Here is a 20,491-nt window from a genome sequence, read left to right as displayed (position 1 = left end):
ATGAGGAGGAGGAGGAGGAGGAATAGAGGAGTAATAGGAGGAGAAGGGGGAGTAGAGGAATAATAGGAGGAGGAGGGAGTGGATGCAGGTCTATCTCATGCAAACCAGATTGATCCTATCAGCTGTTGGATAATAAAAATATGACACAGTGTAGTAGAGCTTTCTGTCACACTGACCTGCTTCCTGCTCTCTCTCTCTCTCACAACACACACACACACCTTTATTACGCCTAGTCGTCGCCTACACAAGATCCAGATATGGAAGAGGATTGGACATGGTTTTCATGATATTTAAGGATACAAGGAGCATTGTCTCTGCTACATGGCCTGGTTACTTAAACACACACACACACACACACACACACACACACACACACACACACACACACACACACACACACACACACACACACACACACACACACACACACACACGTTTGATTCCACTCAGTATTTTGTGTCCACATTATATGTACATAATGGCTGATGTCTGGTGAAAACGTGTATCCACCAGGGTGAATCTTCCAGGAATGAATAAAAAACAACCTAATTATCAGATTGACACCCTTGAAACCTGTCAGACGTTGATGATGTCATCTCTATGGACATCGTTTATGCCCCGTTGTCTCTGCCTACTTATTATTATTATCATCATTTTTATTGTTGTTATTATTATTATAATTATTATCATTATCATAATCATCATCATTATCATTATCATTACTATAATTGTTATTGTTATTATTATTATTATTATTATTATTATTATTATTATTATTATTATTATTATTATTATTATTATTATTATTATTTATTATTATTATTATTATTATTATTATTATTATTATTATTATTATTATTATTATTATTATTATTATTATTATTATTATTATTATTATTATTATTATTATTATTATTATTATTATTATTATTATTATTATTATTATTATTATTATTATTATTATCATCATCATCATCAACATCATCATCATCATCATCATCATCATCATCATCATCATCATCAACTCTTCCACACCTATTGCACTCCTGGTCGTTGAAATGTGCTGCACATTTTCTCCTACTAATCTTCATCAGGGGTTAAAGGAACATTAGTCTTCTTCACAGTCAGGCAAGAAGATAGATACCAATCGCTGTGCGTTCAGTAGGAAGCTATCCGGCTACAAGCTAGCCTAGTTTAGCTTCCATTCTTTCATGCTAAGCTAGGCTAGCTTGCAGCCGGATAGCTTCCTACTGAACGCACAGCGATTGGTATCTATCTTCTTGTCCGACTCCGGAGAAGACGGTAAGCACATTTCCCATAATGTTGGTGTGTTTCTTTAAACCAAAATGGATATAATAGCTTTTTGGAATGAGACTACAATCTGAAATGGGCTAGTCGTCTAGTGGTCTAGTAGTCTAGTGCAGTGGTTCTCAACATGGTCTAGCCTCAGGACCCAACATTTTCCTTAGTCATTAAGTCGTGACCCACATTTTTTAACCACTATGATTTATTTCAATTTTTCTTTTTTGCAGTAATACACAATCTTTCATGCACTGTTAAAAAAATGAAATAAACACAAAGTGCAACAAAAGTGCAACTAGGGCTAAAAACCCAATGAAATAAAATAATAATAATAATAATAATAATAATAATAATAATAATAATAATAATAATAATAATAATAATAATAATAATAATAATAATAATAATAATAAATAATAATATTCTTCTTAGCAGACTTCTTAGCTTAACATAACATACCTACAATAAGTTTCGGGGAACTAATGGGATAACTTGGGTTGCAACAAAAGTGCAACTAGGGATAAAAACACAATGAAATAAAATAATAATAATAAATAATATTATGCTTCTTAGCAGACTTCTTAGCTTAATCACAGGGAACTAATGGGATAACTGGGGATGTTGTTTGCTCCTGACAAGATCAAAGTCTGGGGTGATGGTAGACAAAGCAACTCTGAGGTTATGCTCAATGTCCAATATGTTCCTCTGCTTTGTCTTCAGCTGGACCAGAGCTGAGAAGCCACTTTCACAAAGATAGGTAGTGCCCATTTAAAAAAAAATTAAAACACACACATCCGCGACCCACTCAAAATGGCCCCGCGACCCACCAGTTGAGAAACACTGGTCTAGTGGACTAGTTGTCTAGTAGTCTAATGGTCTAGTAGTCAAATGGTCTAGTAGTCTAGTGGTGGTCTAGTAGTCTAGTGGTCTAATGGTCTAGTAGTCTAATGGTCTAGTAGTCTAATGGTCTAGTAGTCTAGTGGTGGTCTAGTAGTCTAGTGGTCTAATGGTCTAGTAGTCTAGTGGTGGTCTAGTAGTCTAGTGGTCTAATGGTCTAGTAGTCTAATGGTCTAGTAGTCTAATGGTCTAGTAGTCTAGTGGTGGTCTAGTAGTCTAGTGGTCTAATGGTCTAGTAGTCTAGTGGTGGTCTAGTAGTCTAGTGGTCTAATGGTCTAGTAGTCTAGTGGTCTAGTGTGTGTCGGTTTCCCTTCCCTCACAGACAGTGAAACATACCTTTTCTGTCCCAGTTTCATTGTTATGTGTTTATTGTTATGAGTCTACTCCTGGAATGAATACACAGCGGGGGAGGAGAGTGGTCGGGGGGGTTCAACCACTACAACTGTACATCACTCAGTAATGGTGAAGGTTAAACATAGAAGTGGGTTCATGTAATGAGAGAGAGAGAGACAGAGAGAGACGGAAATAAAAATAATAATAATAAAAAATATATAATAAATTCAAATCTAACCCTAACTAACCTTACTGTCATGCACTTGTCCTAATAAATTAACATACACTGTAGCACTCAACACTTTGATGAACATTGTTACTCAGCTGAGATGTACCCTTCCTGATGACTTGTCATACAGAACTTGTAAGTCGCTTTGCATAAAAGCGTCAGCTAAATGACTAAATGTAAAAAAGAAAGAAGTATATTTATATATACAGATGCAGCTCTCAGGACTCTGAGCTCTGCTACCGCGGTAATCGTGCTGTTTCGCCTAGGGCTGGGCGATATGGCCAAAAATTATATCGCGATAACGATACCGATAACAATATCATATCACTCGATATTCGATATTATCGATATTGTTCTAAGTATAATTCTTTATTTAATAGATCACGTTCTGGAGAAAGCTGCAGAAAGAGATGAAAACATACTTATACATTAGACCATACTTTACTATGAATATGTGAATGAAAAAGTTTAACGTTGCTACATAATGAACAATACATATAGGACTTTAAATGGGCCCTAATAATGGCAATGTAGCAATAGAATTTAAAAAGTTATAGCCATGCAAAGAAGGGGTACTTATCCATAGACAAATAGAGCTGGCAACCCATGGTATAGCATGAATTTAACCTCCGGCACCCATAGTGTTATTAATAATAATAATAATAATAATAATAATAATAATAATAATAATAATAATAATAATAATAATAATAATAATAATAATAATAATAATAATAATAATAATAATAATAATAATAATAATAATATTATAATAATAATAATAATAATAATAATAATAATAATAATAATAATAATAATAATAATAATAATAATAATAATAATAATAATAATAATAATAATAACAACAACAACACTCTCGTTCACTATAGACCACTGCCCAACTCCGCGCTCTCATGCTCAGCTCTGCGGAGCGACACAAACAATGTAACCGTTTTGATGCATACATGTAACCTGTAGTAGCATACTGGTTATGGCGAATAAAACGTTCTATTCTTCTAACCTGTCTCGCCGGCTGTAGCGTGGCTGGGGGCCTGGCTGGGCTGTGGACGCGGCGCGGCTTTCGCTCTCATCTTGTTTTTCTAAGCACCGCCGCTTGCTTGGATATTTGCGGCATTTTTACCGGCGCCTTCCCGCTGTGTTTTGAACGCTGCCAATGAACATTAGTTATCAGCCTAGCCCTATCGCAGGTGAGCAAATCATAGCAGGGAGGGGGGGGGGGGCCCCGCCCTCTGCGCAAGATGCATCCAGCTGCAGCCCCACAGACCATATTGGGCTCCACTGTCTGCGCCCTGTTCGCTGGCGTTACAAAATCTAAGAGGATAGTCTACAGTGGGGGCGTGGCCCCCTAAGCTCCGGGGCCCCCCCGCACTGCGGGGGCCTCCGCTACGCCACTGATCCGACGGCCCGTCACCTACATTATATTTGTGGTTAAAGCTGGTGATTATTGCACAGTTGGCTGTCGGGCCATTTACTTCATTGAATTAATTTGTCTGAACAGTATATTTTAATGGAGAGCGCCGCTGTGTGTGTCTGCGTGTCGCATCATGTATACTATCTCCATCCATCCGACGGCCTGTCGTTAAAGCTTCGCGTACAGTATATTTGTGGTTAAAGCTGCTGATTATTGCACAGGCGGCTGTCCCGGTTGACTTCATTTAATTCATTTGTCTGTTATATATTGTACAGACATGCTCTGAACTAAACTAAACAATAAAATACAGTATATAGAGATAGAGAGGAGAAACATCAGCATTGTGCTTCTCCAGCGAGTTTCTGACACGCTGACATTGTAATAACAAGGTGCGACACACAGCTGAGTGCTTACTGTATGCTGCTTGATAGAACATACTCCAGCAATTATGTTATCTGTAACTGTCACGTTCTGTACCGTCACGCTCCCAGCCTCCTCTGTGATGCTATTGTATTGTGTCTTGTATAATATAACATGTTTTTCTCCATTGTGCCTGGGGCGAGGCTATAGAGATGATTTCCTAGCTGTGGTTGGATAATTAAGTTGTACTATATATTATACTTAGGCCTGGGCGACATGATATCACTATATTTTTCATATATTTTTGAGAGTATACCGTTATTTGATGGCATTCGGTTTGTTCCAGCACAAATTCCAGTGTGATTTGACATCTTGTTGATTGATTTTTCTTTTTTGTAATTCAATTGTCATGGTGCTTTTTCATTCAAAGGGTAGATTTGAATCCCAAAATCATCATAATATTTCTGTAAGGAACATTCTTTAGATTCACTTTAAAAACACAGTATCATTTAGCGATTTTGTTAATAATATAATAATAATAATAATAATAATAATAATAATAATAATAATAATAATAATAATAATAATAATAATAATAATAATAATAATAATAATAATAATAATAATAATAATAATAATAATAATAATAATAATAAGTAATAATAATAATAATAATAATAATAATAATAATAATAATAAACTTTATAAGCTTTCATACAAGAATTGCAGCTCAAAGTGCTTCACAGTGATGTAGACACAAATTATAGACAGGCAATATTAATTATAGACAGGCTTAAAATTAGCACATAATTGATTCCGGAATTTATTTTGATCCATGCATGTCATTAAAATCTATGAACAAATAAAATAATAAAATAAAATAAAGATTGTAATAGATTTCTGTCGTTAATAGATGTACTATTGATTATGATATATAACATTAAAATATATAATAAATATGTAATACAAATGTAATATGTATAAAACTAACAAACCGGTACAAGAACAGTTTCTACCCACAAGCAGTACACCTGATGAACAGTTAATCCGCTCATTACTAGGGTTGGGCATCATTTGGATTTGAACGATTCCGGTTCCGATTCTCCATTTCGATTCCTGTTCTAAACGATTCTCGATTCCGATTCTTTGAGGTGCAGGTCGAAACAGGTCACAGCTTATTTCGCAGGAGATTTTTTTTTCGTTTGAAGAATCTAAAAAAAAAAATCATACTATTCACATTGTCAGTTGACTTGATACAGTTTAATTTGGTTGCTGTACTGTAACTAGAGTATTAATTAACAAAGTAAAACATTTTTTTAAATTTTTTTTTAAATGCTTTATCGAAATTAAGAATCCAAATGCAAATATGTTACTTCCGGTTCCAGAACCGGAAGTTAGGAACCGGTTCCTATTAGAACCGGTTTTCGGTGCCCAGCCCTACTCATTACTGGACTCAAATGCTGCTACAATGCTCAACCCCTTTACTGCACCCTCGTGCATCAATATAATGTGCAATTATTTTAGCTTGTTGAATTTGTACTTATTTACATTTTTTATTTGTATTTACTTATACTTAGTTGTAATTATTTTATTGCACATACCGCAGACAGTTTAAAGAGAATATTCTTTCGCCTATTCTTGGTCCTTGCCCCACAATGGTGGAACGAACTTCCCACCAGTTAGGACAGCCGAAACCCGTCCAATCTTTCGCCATCGACTAAAGACGCACTTCTTCAATCATTACCTGAAATTAAAAAAAATTAAAAATGAAAAAAAAAACTCTAACCCTAACTAACCTTAATGTCATGCACTTGTCCTAATATACTAACCTACACTGTAGCACTCAACACTTTGATGAACATTGTTACTCAGCTGATAGAGTTGTACCCTTCCTGCTGTCTTGTCGTACAGAACTTGTAAAGGCCCTCCCATAGTCGAGCGGACTCCGCGGAGGTCCATGCAGACTCTTTGAGCTTTCATAGTCGAGCGGACCTCCGCGGACCAATTTCCTACATGTCTCGCGACAGTTTACACTATTTTTCCCACACTGTTTAGACTTCTGTCATGTCGTCGTCATCCAATGTCAAAATAAAGAGTCTAGGTTATCTCCGTTTCCAATATTTCGATAATAAAACTGGCAGTTTTACACACTTCATTTAGAAAAGCCATTCAAACGTCTCAAGTTTCTTCAGATGATGAAAAAAGACATGGTCCAAATGTATATGAATTGGAATGGATGACGATTAGCGATAGTAAAACAAAATTTAGCGTCATCTACCTGCCAACGTTTTTACCGGACCAATCCTACCCATTTAATCATGATCCTGCCCTACTTGGCACGGAGCGAGTGTTCAGAGTAAATGCAGGTTGATGTCAACCAAAACGAAAATTGGAGCTTCGCACTTGGAGTCCGCTTTGAGTCCGCTCCGCGTACGGTCCGCTCGACTATGGGAGGGCCTTTTAAGTCGCTTTGGATAAAAGTGTCAGCTAAATGACTAAATGTAAATGTAATTGTTTATTGTATATAAATACCTACTTTTCTATTCTGTAAATTGTTGCTTTTGTATTCCTTTATGCTGTGGCGCAAACGGAGAGTAAGAACCCCATAAAGTGCAGACATAGAATGATAGAATAAGAGCAGTGCAATAAAATAGACATAAATCAGCATAAAATAGACAGTAAAACAGTCTGGATCCACAGTCTGGATGCAATGAGTCCAAGCAGCAGTGTATTAAAAGGCTAAGGTGAAGAGGTACATTTGTGAAAATATTTCGAGATCTAGCCTCCCTAAGAAGAAGTCTTTATTTGTCATGCAGTTTAACACACAGGAACACACACACACACACACACACACATGCATTGGGTCGCCGATGAAATGTCTCTCTGCACTTGACCCATCCCGTTGTCCTTCCCCCCAAGGGCAGCCGGGAGCAGATAATGTCAATAGGTAGGGTGTTCCATAGCTTTGGTGCATAATTCGCAAAAAGGCTGCATACACAATTTTCTTTTGCCTGTGGTTGGGAACCTTCAATAGACCAGTAGTAGATGATCGTAATGTTCTTGGGGGCACATCGTTGAGAAGAGAATTGTCAATGTAGCTTGGTCCTGTTCCATTTAGTGCTTTGTACTGTATATAAGGAGGACCTTAAAATCGATTGTGGTTGATGACGGTATAGTAAAAATCCATACTATTGCATACATCCATGATGGTATACAATTCAACATTATGGGAAATGCACTTACCATCTTCTCCAGAGTCAGACAAGAAGATAGATACCAACTTCCTTTCTGTGCGTTCAGTAGAAAGCTATCTGGCTGCAAGCTAGCCTAGGCTAGCTCGTCAGAAGACGGTACATGTATTGGCGTTGTTCCTTTAATATCTGGTAGACCTCCCACCACCAATTTGATTCTATTCTAAACGTTTTTACTTACCTCCTCATCTATTTTCCCCTTCCTTTCTTCCACCAGGGTTTGCAGTGAACCTCCAGGTGATCCTCGCTAACCCGCATGCCCAGTTCAAGCGCAGGGGATCCCAGCCGGGGATGCAGGAGTCAGACTTCCTGAAGCAGATCACCAAGGTGTCCGACCTGGAGCCCAAGGCCAACAACTGCTCCCGGGTCAGTACTGTGGTCAGTACTGTGGCGCCGTCGCCCCCACAGCCTTAGAGACGTATAGAGTGAGATGCCATTTGAGTCACATGATCTTCTACATTGTAGGATCTACAACATGTGTAGGTGAAGATCTTCTACATTGTAGAAAATGTCTAGGGGTGATTGATTTATTCTGTAATGACGTTACTGACCACTAAATGGCAGTAATGCGGAAGAGTCTGTGTTCCAGCCGTTGGGACCTTTCTGTGTTTGCCTCTAATGGTAGCAGTGTAAGGCTTTGGCTGAATCGTGTAGGTGAGGAAGTACACACTCTAGCTCTCACTTTACTTTTGGCAGACAGCAACAAGATTAACATCACCTTTGACCTGTAACATCACAACAATCTGGGGCAAGGCAATTTTTGTAGGAGCGCTTGAGGATGAAGGCAATGTGGCAACCTGGTCCCCAAGCGGGAATCGAACCCAGGACCTTCTAGCTGTGAGGCAACAGTGTTAACCACTACACCACCGTGCCACCGTACTGTCGTCTGGTGTCATAGCGTTCGGCGTTCGCTACCATGACACATGGTAACTGTTCACCACTTTTGACGGAATGAGTCACGATAAAGCCTCTGGCTCCGTCTAAACTTAGACAGCCGAGATCGATGCGTCTAATCTCAGATCACCACACGCTGTGTCGGCTGCTACCATTCTTATCAACACCCCTGCGTGTACTGTATGGACTGTCTTAAGGTCTGGCTCTGAGTAATGGCTTCCATTAGATTTTCACATATCCAGGTCTGATACAGGGGTAGAAAATGGCCAGAGTGTGGCCAGAATATCCCTAATATTCCCCGAACGAGCCCAGGGCAAGTCCCAATCCCTTCACCTAAAGTGTTGACTTAATTTAAAAGGTAGGGCGTGGCTGTACACCAAATCTCATGGTTTTAAGGATGACCTCATTTTAACCTCTGACTGGAGTCTGACCCCAACCAGAGGTCTCGCCCTGTGATCCCGTGAAGGAGCGGGACAGTGGCTGCAGGAGAACAGCAAGGGAGTTAAGAGAGTTGGAGAAAAGAGTGGAGAATGTTTGTGGTTTTAGAATAGCCCAGCGGTATCTCAAGTTCAAGTTTCTTTATTAGTTGTCATACAGAAATACAGAATACTTTGCATGAAATGCTTCTTTCTGTTTTGCTCCGGAGTGTGTGTGTCGTATATTCTTGATCAATATCTAAGGTGGTTTTACAGTACAATGAGGTTGCTATCTGGAAGGAGGAAAGGAGAGCGAGGGCAACATGGTCTTCTCCCCTGACTTAGTCAGATAGAGAAATAAACGTGCAGTCCAGGCAAAAGGAACTATATTTCAACTCAACTGATTTATTTGCCAAAGGGTCAAGGGTGGATAAGGCATCAGTTGCACACAGGAATTAATTCAGCATAATACATGATTGTACAGAAGGTTTGATGAGGTTAATCAAAATAGCCCATTCACAGTGGCTACATCAAGACAGTCTTGCACATTAATAGTATTCATGTTATGTATGAAATAGACCAATAGTACTCGTTGCCACCACATGATAAACCTGGTCTAAGATAGACATCTTACTCTAAGTTATCACAAACAGTGATTATTCCATATACAGTTTACTCACGTAGCGGCAAAGTAGAACCATGGTCGGTGGGCGATGGAGGCGCAGACTCAGACCCCCTGGGGAACGGTTGTGGCGGGTCATGAGCTGGCCTACCCACCATCATTATTGTTCCAATACTTATAGGTTAAATGACTTCCCTATTTTTAACTAGTTCAACCAATCACAAGTTTCTAAACACAAGCGGTCTCCTTGTTAGGCTGCCTGCCCCAACATCTCCTTGTCGTGTGGGCTGGTTCCTGCCGCAGCAGGGGGGGCCGTCTGACCCCCTCCTTTTGGGCTGTTGCTTCTCATGTTGGACAGAGGGGGGGTTTGCCTGTGGCCCCCTTTGAATGAATCAATCATTTTAACATTCCTTCGTATACCATTTTGATTTTCCAATGTACATGGTTCATGCAATGACCTATTGATTTCTAATATCACCCCAGTACAGTCATTGCTTTCTAGGCTGATACCAAACATCATTTTGAGACCATGCCAACCTTAATTTACCAGACTGAATCTTTAATACTCTATGATTTAAAGGAAATTGCTTTATTATTTAACCAGCTTTGACATTCCTAAAATGGTATTCTTCTTTGTAAGTTACTTTCTAATAGGTTACTATAATCTTGTTATTATTCCAATATTGTTTTTCATTCTAAACTAATATAATGTAATTGTAACTGAGGGGTACAATTCCCTGACTGTATTACTAGATATGATACTTACTACCACTACCTTTGTACTTAATATTCGGCCACCCAGTACTCGGCATAAATATATTATGATGAACATTGTCACGTAGATGAAACGGATCCAACACAAATGTACGAATTAGAAATAGGTCTTTATTTCTACACAGCGATGGTGTGTAGAGCAAGCACTTAATCAAATCAATCACATTTATGAATGGGAATTAGTATGCACTTTTATGGCAAGAGTATGCGTCGGTATATCAATAGAGAATGTCCAATCTCTGAAGGCGCAGGTGGTACATATACGACCTGGAATAGTTAAGGAATAACAGCAATGATACTTCAATGATTATAGACTGGACACACTAGGGGGGGTTAATCCGGTCGCTTGTAAGCCGACAGGAGTAGGAAGGGGGGGGGGGGTAGAGTCCGGCTGCCTCATCCGGCCAAGGGTATCCCAGGTGAACCCACTGTAGTGCCGTTCAATGCGCCGGCGATCCTTGGACCACAGATGAAAGCAGGTGGACTCTCTGTGAGCCGGCTCTCTCCGGTCCACGGGGGAGAGACGTGAAGCGACCTCGTCTTGCAGAGCGTCTCCTCACCTTGCGTCCTCTCCAGGGGGGGGGGGTTCCAACACACGGCAGTGTCGGGGGTCTTTATCCATGGAATAATCAACGTATACAAAGCATAATCCGTGCCTGGGAAGGCGGGCTGTCGTCGGTAGAATAATCCGGTATACAGGTCCACTCGCTCGTCGGCTCTGGGGCTCCTCGGGTGCAATCTCACATGGGGTCGATCAGCCTGGATAAGCAGCCAGTTCTCTGCCCGAAACGATGGGGTACTGACTACGGTAGTATTCTCACCGTACGAAGCACTATATATTAACAGACTATTATTAGCTTAATAGACTACGTCCAACTCGACGATATAGTGCCAAATATGACTATTCAAATATTAATATACACGATGTCTCAATACCGATGGTAGGCCGAACTTGGCATTACTCCCACACGTGGCGTAGCGGGGAGGCTTTACGTCTGTGACTCTATTGGAGGGTAAGAAACTGGACTGAAAAGGGAAGTCCTACTTTAGTAGCGCAGTATATATACGCACTATGAACAAATAGTCCCATTAGTGGTGCGGTAGCCAGATTCCTACGCGGAACTAGGACTTGTTCGTACATGTTGAGCGGTACGTTTGAACTGGGTCTGGGGGGTATGGCAGCCTGGCACCAAGGTCTCGACCAATAGTAGAATGGAGACTATTATGGGATGTTCAGTAGGCTAGAATGGATATTCAATGCATATTGTACAAGGAATATACAAGGGATATCAGGGAATATTAGAGAATATACAAATACAATTAAATATATATATATAATAAATATATATATTCGGTTTAATCTGGCCCTTCACAACAGTAATTATATTTTCTGTGACCTCTAATCTCAGTTAAACCAGCTGTCCTTCTGCTAGTACTGAGTCACCGTTTTCTGTGGGGTGTGACTTGGCCGTCCTAAATACAACTGAATAAACAATGTTATCATGAGAGAGGTTTTGCCTGAAGGCTCCTCAGGAATGTCACACAATACTGACGATATTTTCAGTTTTCAGGGTTGATCTAACAGTCTGTTCAAGTCAATATACCATATGTGCTAGATAATAAAAAGATAGTATAAAATAAGTATAATATAAGTATAAAATAGAAAGTCAAGTACGTAAACAAGTGTAAACAACAAACATTTTCAATATACCTATATACAGTATATGTACAGTATATACAGTGCAGGTACAGTACAGTGTAGAAATGGTGAGGTATAGCTTAGCATGTGGTGCCACCTTGTGGTGGTGAGGTGCAATGAGGTGCAATAGGAATGAGATTGATGTGCAAAAGGGTAAAGAAGATGGTTTCTGTTTATGCATTCCCTAATTGTAATACTTTAATAGACATGAGGAGGTGCTAGTTGTGGCTAGTATATATATCAGGGAACAAAATAAGTACCCGCCAACCGCGGGCAGATTTAAGGTTTGGCGACTAACAATGAGAGGTCTGCCCGCCACCTGGCGTGTAGTTCATATCGATACTCTTATTTTGAAAATCCTGTGCGGGTCTCATTTCCGCACCAAGCGCAGCTCCAGTCATAATATCTATGGCTCCGTCAGCTAGCAACGTTCGGTTCATATGATACTCTTATATTGAAATAACCTGTGGCAACTCCGCGAGTCATATCCGCCCAGTCCGTGCTTCTGCTCGCATTAAAGCAGAGCAGGGCTACACAGCAGTGCCAGGGGCGGATTTAGGATTATAGGAGATCCGGGGCTTAGCCCAGATAGGTGCCAGCCTAATTTTTTTTTTATTTCTTTTTAATTTAATTAACCTGTACGTGCAATTTCCTGCAATATAGAGCCTTCAATCTTGACCAATAAAGCTGCTCTTTTCACTATAAAACTCAGTTAACCATAACGTAGTTATGGTTAGATTTATATATTGGGGGGGATATATCATATTTTTCATATGATCAAAAAGTGGTGGAGCAAGAGCATACCTTTGCTCCCCCAAGTTCAATAGTGGGAGAGCAGAGATGCTCCGAATGCTCTTATGGCCAGGCGTCTATGATTCACTGATACAAAGTAAAATAGTGCAGTGCAATAAAATAGTTAGTAAAATAGAATAAAATAATGCAATAGTGCATTGCAATAAAATAGTTATCATCGTATTTTTTCGGGAGGCCGGTAAGGAGTGCATTACAGTAGTCGAGTTGGCTTGAAATAAAGGCATGGATCTGGTTTTTAGCGTCCTTTTGATTTATAAATGGCCGTACTTTAGCTATGTTTCTAAGGTGGAAGAATTAAGTTTTTGTCAACTTGTTGATTGTGATTTAAAGCTTAGGTCTGAGTCTACCATGACACCAAGACTTAACTCACTCAAATACAGTTAGCAGCTGGATAGACCACAGATGGAAATTAGCTTCTGCTAAATCTGGTGCAAACATATTTTCATGTAACAATGATGAATTGTCAAAAAAAAAAAAAAAAAAAATCAATTTTTTATTTTTTTTTAAATAGATTCAGGGCTTTTCAGAAAACATTCGGGGCTTGAGCCCAAGTAGCTACCCCCTAGCTCCGCCCCTGAGCAGTGCGCCTATTTTGCAAGCCGAAATAAGTCTGTGGTGTTTTTTTTTTCTCACAACGGGTCAAATGCATCTAACATGCGTTGCATCGTCACCATTCCTTTATGCCCACATCGCCCGAAATGAACGTTACGTTAGCGTAAGCTAACAAGCTAATCCTGATCAGAGGCAGAGGCGCAGAGCCATAGAGAACAGCAGACAGTGTGGACTGGGGAAAGGGACATGGGGGGGGGGGGGGCACTCTCCCTTTCCCTGTGTGTGTGCGTGCGTTTGGAAAGACGATGAAGTCACTAGTCAGGACTCAGGACAGGAGTATATTATAGTAAACTGAGGAATACTGAGGATGGACAGATAATGTTGATATTCAAATATAAAAAAGTTTCGAGAGGAGTGGAAGTTTGAAGACAGACTAGATAGACTACAATATGATGCAGGGGTAGTGAGTTGAAACAGTGTATATAGTAATAATCCAGACGCGGCGACGATCGTAGCTGGTGATTTCAACCAGGCGAATTTGAAAAAAGTGATGCCATCTTTTTTTCAACACATCGCCTGCTCCACAAGAGGGGGAAACACACTCGACCACTGTTACACCCCGTTCAGAGCCGGCTACAAGGCTGTAGCGGCTCCACCATTGACAGGGGCTACAAGCTCGTCCGATCATGACTCCATCTTATTATTTCCTGCTTACAAACAAAGATCACGTGACGGCGTCATGTCACGTGAGACAAAAAAATTTACAGACGAATCATGTTTCAAGGAAGCGCCAGTGACGTCAGCGAGCTCGCGGACACCGTTGTGAGCTTCATAACAACAATCGCTGACAGTATTGTCCCCACGAAAAAGGTGAGGGTTTTCCCAAACCAGAAACCGTGGGTGGACAGTACTATCAGAACAGCTCTGAACTCTCGCACCACTGCTTACAACCTGGGCAGAGAGTCAGGAAACATGGAGGAGTACAAGGCTTCAGTCTATACTCTGCGCAAGGCTGTAAAACTTGCAAAACGGACATATGCTGATAAACTGGAGACACAAATGGCACAAAACTACACAAGAGGCTTATGGCGGGGACTGAGGACAATAACTGACTACAAAGTCAGCGGCCCCTCAATGGGGAGCGACGACGCCTCTCTCGCGGACAAACTCAACTCTTTCTACGCTCGGTTTGGTGTAGACGGTGGCGCCGCTGGCTCAACGGCTAGTGACGTCACTGGCGCGCCGGCTGTTGTGGAGGGGCAACTGCGGAGGGGCGGGGACGCTCTCTCGTTGTCGGAACACAGTGTGAGAAGAGCATTTATGCAGGTGAACACCAGGAAAGCGGCTGGCCCAGATGGTATAACAGGACGCATACTTAAGTCCTGTGCCAACCAGCTAGCCCCTGTGTTCACAGCCATATTTAATCAATCCCTGGCGGAGTCAGTGGTCCCTGCCTGCTTCAAGATGTCTACCATCATCCCTGTACCGAAGAAACCCTCCCCAACATGTCTCAATGACTACAGACCGGTGGCACTCACCTCTGTGGTCATGAAATGTTTCGAGAGGCTGGTCAAGGATCACATTTGTGCCTCCCTCCCCAGTGATATGGACCCTATGCAATTTGCATACAGGACAAACAGGTCCACTGACGACGCGGTCTCCCAGGTACTGCACAGCACCCTCTCTCACCTGGACCGCCAGAAGGGGGGCTATGTGAGACTGTTGTTCATTGACTACAGCTCAGCGTTCAACACCATAGTCCCCACCAGACTGGTGGACAAGCTGATCGAGCTGGGTCTGAGCTCCGCTCTGAGCGCCTGGGTACTGGACTTTCTGAGTGAAAGACCCCAGGCAGTCAGGGTGGGGGGTCAGACCTCCAACACCATCACCCTGAGCATCGGGTCCCCCCAGGGCTGTGTTCTGAGCCCCCTGCTGTACTCACTCTACACACACGATTGTGTGGCCAAGTTCAGCTCCAACTCCATAGTGAAGTTTGCAGACGACACGGTGGTGGTGGGGCTGATCTCGGACAACGACGAGAAGGCCTACCGGGAGGAGGTTGAGGTACTGGAACGCTGGTGCCAGGACAACAGCCTGCTCCTGAACATTGGTAAAACCAAGGAGCTGATCGTGGATTATAGGAGAGGACAGCAGGAGACACACACACCACTGAGGATAAACAGGGCTACCGTGGACAGGGTGAGCAGCTTTAAGTACCTGGGGCTGGGGGTCCACATCTCAGAGGATCTGACATGGTCAACACACATAGACACAGTCGTAAAAAAGGCGAAGCAGCGCCTCTACCACCTGAGACAGTTAAGGAAGTTCAGAGTATCGGGGAAGATACTCCAGTCCTTCTACTCCGGAGCTGTAGAGAGCATCTTGACTGGAAACAGCACAGCACAGGACAAGAAGGCCCTATAGAGAGTGGTGCGCTCAGCCGAGCATACCACGGGTATTGCACTACCTCCCCTGCAGGTTCTATACAACAAGAGGTGCAAATCCAGAGCCTGCAGAATAATGAAAGACCCTCACCACCCCAATAACAGCCTGTTCCAGCTGCTGAGGTCAGGCAGACGCCTGCGAACCCCAGCTACTAGGACAGAGAGGCTTCGGCTCAGCTTCTTCCCCCAGGCCATCAGAGCCTTGAACAATGAACACTGAGTACCACAGAACACTGAACTCTCCACACACAAGCACACATGAGCACACACGACACGCACGCTGTGCACGCTTGCACACTAGCAGCCACTTTAACATGAGCAAGCACACACTCATGCTGCACACGCCCACACTTATAGCCACAAAGGAAAGGTCACTTTAAAAATAGTATAGCAACAGTAACAGTGTATTGCACTACCAAAGGACCTAGCATGTCCTCCATGCTCTGTAAATAACTATGTACAAATACCCACTATGTTACCTGTTTATTGCACAATGTTGTTTTATTGGATTCTATTATATGTTGTACTACTGTATTGCACATCGTTGCGGGCAAGACCACCCGCATTTAATTGTATACTTGTATGCCGTGACAAATAAAACTCTTGACTTGACTTGACTTAATAACACATGGCGATATACTAAAAAGCTATTTATAATTTTTGGCTGGTAAAAAATCTGCCTGGCTGGTAATTTTTAAAATCTACCAGCCAAATGGCTGGTAAGTCAAAAAGTAAATTTTGTTCCCTGATATATATATATATATATTAGAGCTGGGCCGTTAACAGCGTTAACGTGCTGCGTTAACGCGATACTAGTATCGCGCGATAATATAATTGACGCAGTTAATCTAAAAAGAAAAAATATTTATATTTAAAAAAAAAAATGTACCTTTATTTACCCAGGGTAGGTTCGCTGAGCACAGATGCTCTTTTTCAGGAACGCCCTGCTTCACACCTGGGAGCTGCCCAGTACAACCACAGTTGACACCATTGGCCACTGAGCAACTCCACTGGAGCAGTTGATTTGCATTGGCAGGGTTTGGCCCTGTCTGGCACCCAACGGGAAAAATATTATAGGCACTATAAGTAGACACCGCTACATAAAACAAGCTGGTCTACCTGAGTGACTGGTGGAAGAAGGAGAAATAGAGATTGGACTGATTGTGTAAAGCCATGTCACATAGTTCAAGTTTGAAATGCTTCTTTCTGTTTTGCTCCTGAGAGTGTGCTAGATACTGTACTGGTAATATTATTTATTTGTGTTAACTTCTGAATAAAACAACTTATTAAACACAAGTACATCGTATTGAACATTATTTTGATATTTCATTACCAATTATCATAGCAAAACAGCTTTTTCAAACAGTCTGTAATGCATTTTGGAAACGGGAGATGGGCTCATGGTGTAATGGGCCACCTGGCCTGAGAAACATAAGGAGGAAAGAAAAAGTAAGGACTTACTTCTGGTCATTATTTGGGTAGATGACAACGTTAGCTAACGCTAATGCCAACGTTAATGTAGTCAGTGTAGCGGGAACGGTAGAGAAAGGCAGCACATAATTTGCATTGCATTGCAAGAGTTTATCTCATTCTATATCACGGCACGAAAAAGAAATAAAAAAAATGTATAAGAGGCCCGTCCTCTATTTGAATACCCTCCACTATTAGAGGATTTACGGTACATCAGCTAATGTAATTGGCTCCCAGACCCAATTTTGAGAATAGATTAACGGCGGTAATTATTATATTGCGCGATAAGAGTCCGCCGTTAACTTAGCCCGGTAAATGTGTTAACGTCCCGGCCTTAATATATATATATAGAGAGAGAGAGAGAGAGAGAGAGAGAGAGAGAGAGAGAGAGAGAGAGAGAGAGAGAGAGAGAGAGAGAGAGAGAGAGAGAGAGAGAGAGAGAGAGAGAGAGAGAGAGAGAGAGAGAGAGACCGGCTACAGGCAGAGTGGAGAGAGAGAGAGAGCGAGAGAGACCTGCTGCAGGTGGAGTGGAGAGAGAGAAAGAGAGAGACCTTCTGCAGGCAGAGTGGAGAGAGCGAAAGAGAGAGACCTGCTGCAGAGTGGGCAGAGTGGAGAGAGAGAGATACCTGTATCTTCCGTCATGGTGTTGATCTGGCATTAGACAGTCAACATGAAAGCAAGGCTGGATAACAGAACGTTAGCTAATAACGTTACCCCACACTCTGCCTGCATTACAGAGCCAGACCTGAGGGTGAGAAGTGGATTGATATCATGGATCAATCATGGCAGCACGTTGAAGTGTCCTTGAGCAAGACACTTAACCCCTAACTGCTCGCGATGAGCAGGTTGGCACCTTGCATGGTCGCCTCCGCCGTCAGTGTGTGAATGTGAGGCATAAGTTGTAAAGCACTTTGGATAAAAGCGCTATATAAATGCAGTCCATTTACCATGCTAGTATGTCTATACTACTACTTACTATGTTAATGTCTATACTACTACCTACTATGTTAATATGTCTATACTACTACCTACTATGCTAATAATAAGTCTATACTACTACCTACTATGCTAATGTCTATACTATTACCTACTATGCTCATATGTCTATACTACTACCTACTATGCTAATATGTCTATACTACTACCTACTATGTTAATATGTCTATACTACTACCTATGTTAATATGTATATACTACTACCTACTATGCTAATATGTCTATTGTCTATACTACTATGCACTCAAGTGCCACATAGCCTTACAGTAACAGTGGAAGAGCGGTCCTCCGGTAATCAGAAGGTTCCTGGTTAGATTCCTCCCGGGCACCTTGCTCGGTGTGTGAATGTGAGGCATACGTTGTGAAGCAGTATAAATGCAGTTCATTTACCATTTGTACACAATATGTAAGTCGCTTTGGATAAAAGCGTCAGCTAAATTACTCTTAACTCTCTCAAAGATTTGCAGCCTGGTTCACAGCACCTAGCCTGCTCTGTACCAGATCAAATTCAAGAAAATACTTTGGCCTTTATTAGTCGGTTAGATTACCAAATGATGTAAATACAGTATACATTTTGTAATCCGGTTTAAAAAAAGAAAAATACCAGTTGTCCTTTTAAACATTGCGGTTGGCAGTGTATCAATGTCTCCTCCAGGGAGAAAGGAGACTGTGGTCCCAGTAGATCATCCATTTTACCCCCCCCCCCCCCCCCCCCCCCCCCCGACAGCTCTGTGGCGGAGCTCTCGTCATCATTATTAGGCCCATTAACTTAATGTAGCCGCGCCACCGACCATATTAATACAGCCTATTAGCGGGCCGTGACATCATCACTCATCGCCCCGCTGCGGCACAGCCGAGGATGACGTGACATCATTCATCATCTGTGTAGCGGCACGCAGAGCAGGATGTGACATCGGCTAGGAGGATATCATCATATAATGTCTCGTCGATGCCCCTTGTGATGTCACGTCGCCGCGCAACAACGACGGCAACCAGGACAAGCCGACCAAACTCCAGGCCCGAGGAGATGTGCCTTCTAGGAGCAAACACGCTGATCTGACAGCAGATCACTACAGTCTCAATCCCGACCTTGACAATGACAGGGGGGGGGGGGGGGAGAAGATGTCGATGTCTGATCTGGGGTCAGTGTCTGGGGGGGACGTTGTGACAGACTAATATAGTTAAGGTAGGAGGGTAATTCAGACGGACAGCTGAGACACAACAAGAGAGGAGGGCTGGGAGAGGAACAGATGGAGACGGATGATAGCATGGAGAGAAGAGAGAGAGAGGGAGATATAGAGAGATAGAGAGAGAGGGGGGTAGGGGGAAAGGGAGAGATAGAGACCCCACTGAGACAGAAAGGGATGGATGGATGGGGAGATTAAAAGAGGGGGGCTGACGGGGAGCACAGACAGGAAGCAGCCCTACTTCCTATCCTCAGACCCTTGGCACAGAGCGCTCTGCCCGCACCTCTGCCAGGCCTCCATCAGCGGTGCCAACTGCCTGCAGAGAGACAATGGCACTTGGAACTCACTGCCGCTACACCCGCCTCCACCCCCCCCCCCCAAACCTCCGGTATCTACCCCCCCCAGACCAAGAACCTCCATCCTGATAAACCTTTGTGTGTGTGTGTTGCCTCAGGCAGAAGGGAGAGTGTGTTAGGGGAGGAGAAAGAACAAGAGAGAAAGAAAGAGTGAGTGTGTTGCCTCGGGGAGGCAGAAGGGAGGGAGATAGAGAGAGAATGTGTGTGTGTGTGTTAGGAGAGGAGAAAGAGAGAGCAGGGGGAATAAAGTGAGAGAAAAACATAAATTGATGAATGAAGAGAAAAGGAGAAGAGACAGGAGGTGATAGAAAGGGAGAGAGAAAGGGAGGTGAGAGAGAAAGAGGGAGAGAGAGACAGGAGGTGAGAGAGAAAGAGGGAGGTGAGAGACAGGAGGTGAGAGAAAGAGGGGGGTGAGAGAGAAAGAGGGAGAGAGAGACAGGAGGTGAGAGAGAGAAAGAGGGAGG

At 42.2% G+C, this 20,491-nt stretch overlaps 1 protein-coding gene across 1 annotated transcript in view; it reads left to right on the top strand.

The window, feature by feature from the left end:
* Positions 1–20,491, top strand: part of b3gat2 (beta-1,3-glucuronyltransferase 2 (glucuronosyltransferase S)) — a gene marked incomplete at both ends in the record, with an annotated part of 133,420 nt that overhangs the window by 88,719 nt on the left and 24,210 nt on the right. Inside the window, 1 exon segment of the mRNA XM_084321906.1 lies at positions 8,022–8,170. Coding sequence (XP_084178032.1) covers positions 8,022–8,170 — 149 coding nt within the window.

The sequence above is a fragment of the Notolepis coatsorum genome, assembly GCF_963971535.1.
Source record: "Notolepis coatsorum genome assembly, chromosome: 9".
Taxonomy (NCBI): domain Eukaryota; kingdom Metazoa; phylum Chordata; class Actinopteri; order Aulopiformes; family Paralepididae; genus Notolepis; species Notolepis coatsorum.
The sequence above is the reverse complement of the archived record's forward strand: the minus strand, read 5'-3'. Positions and strand labels throughout refer to the sequence as shown.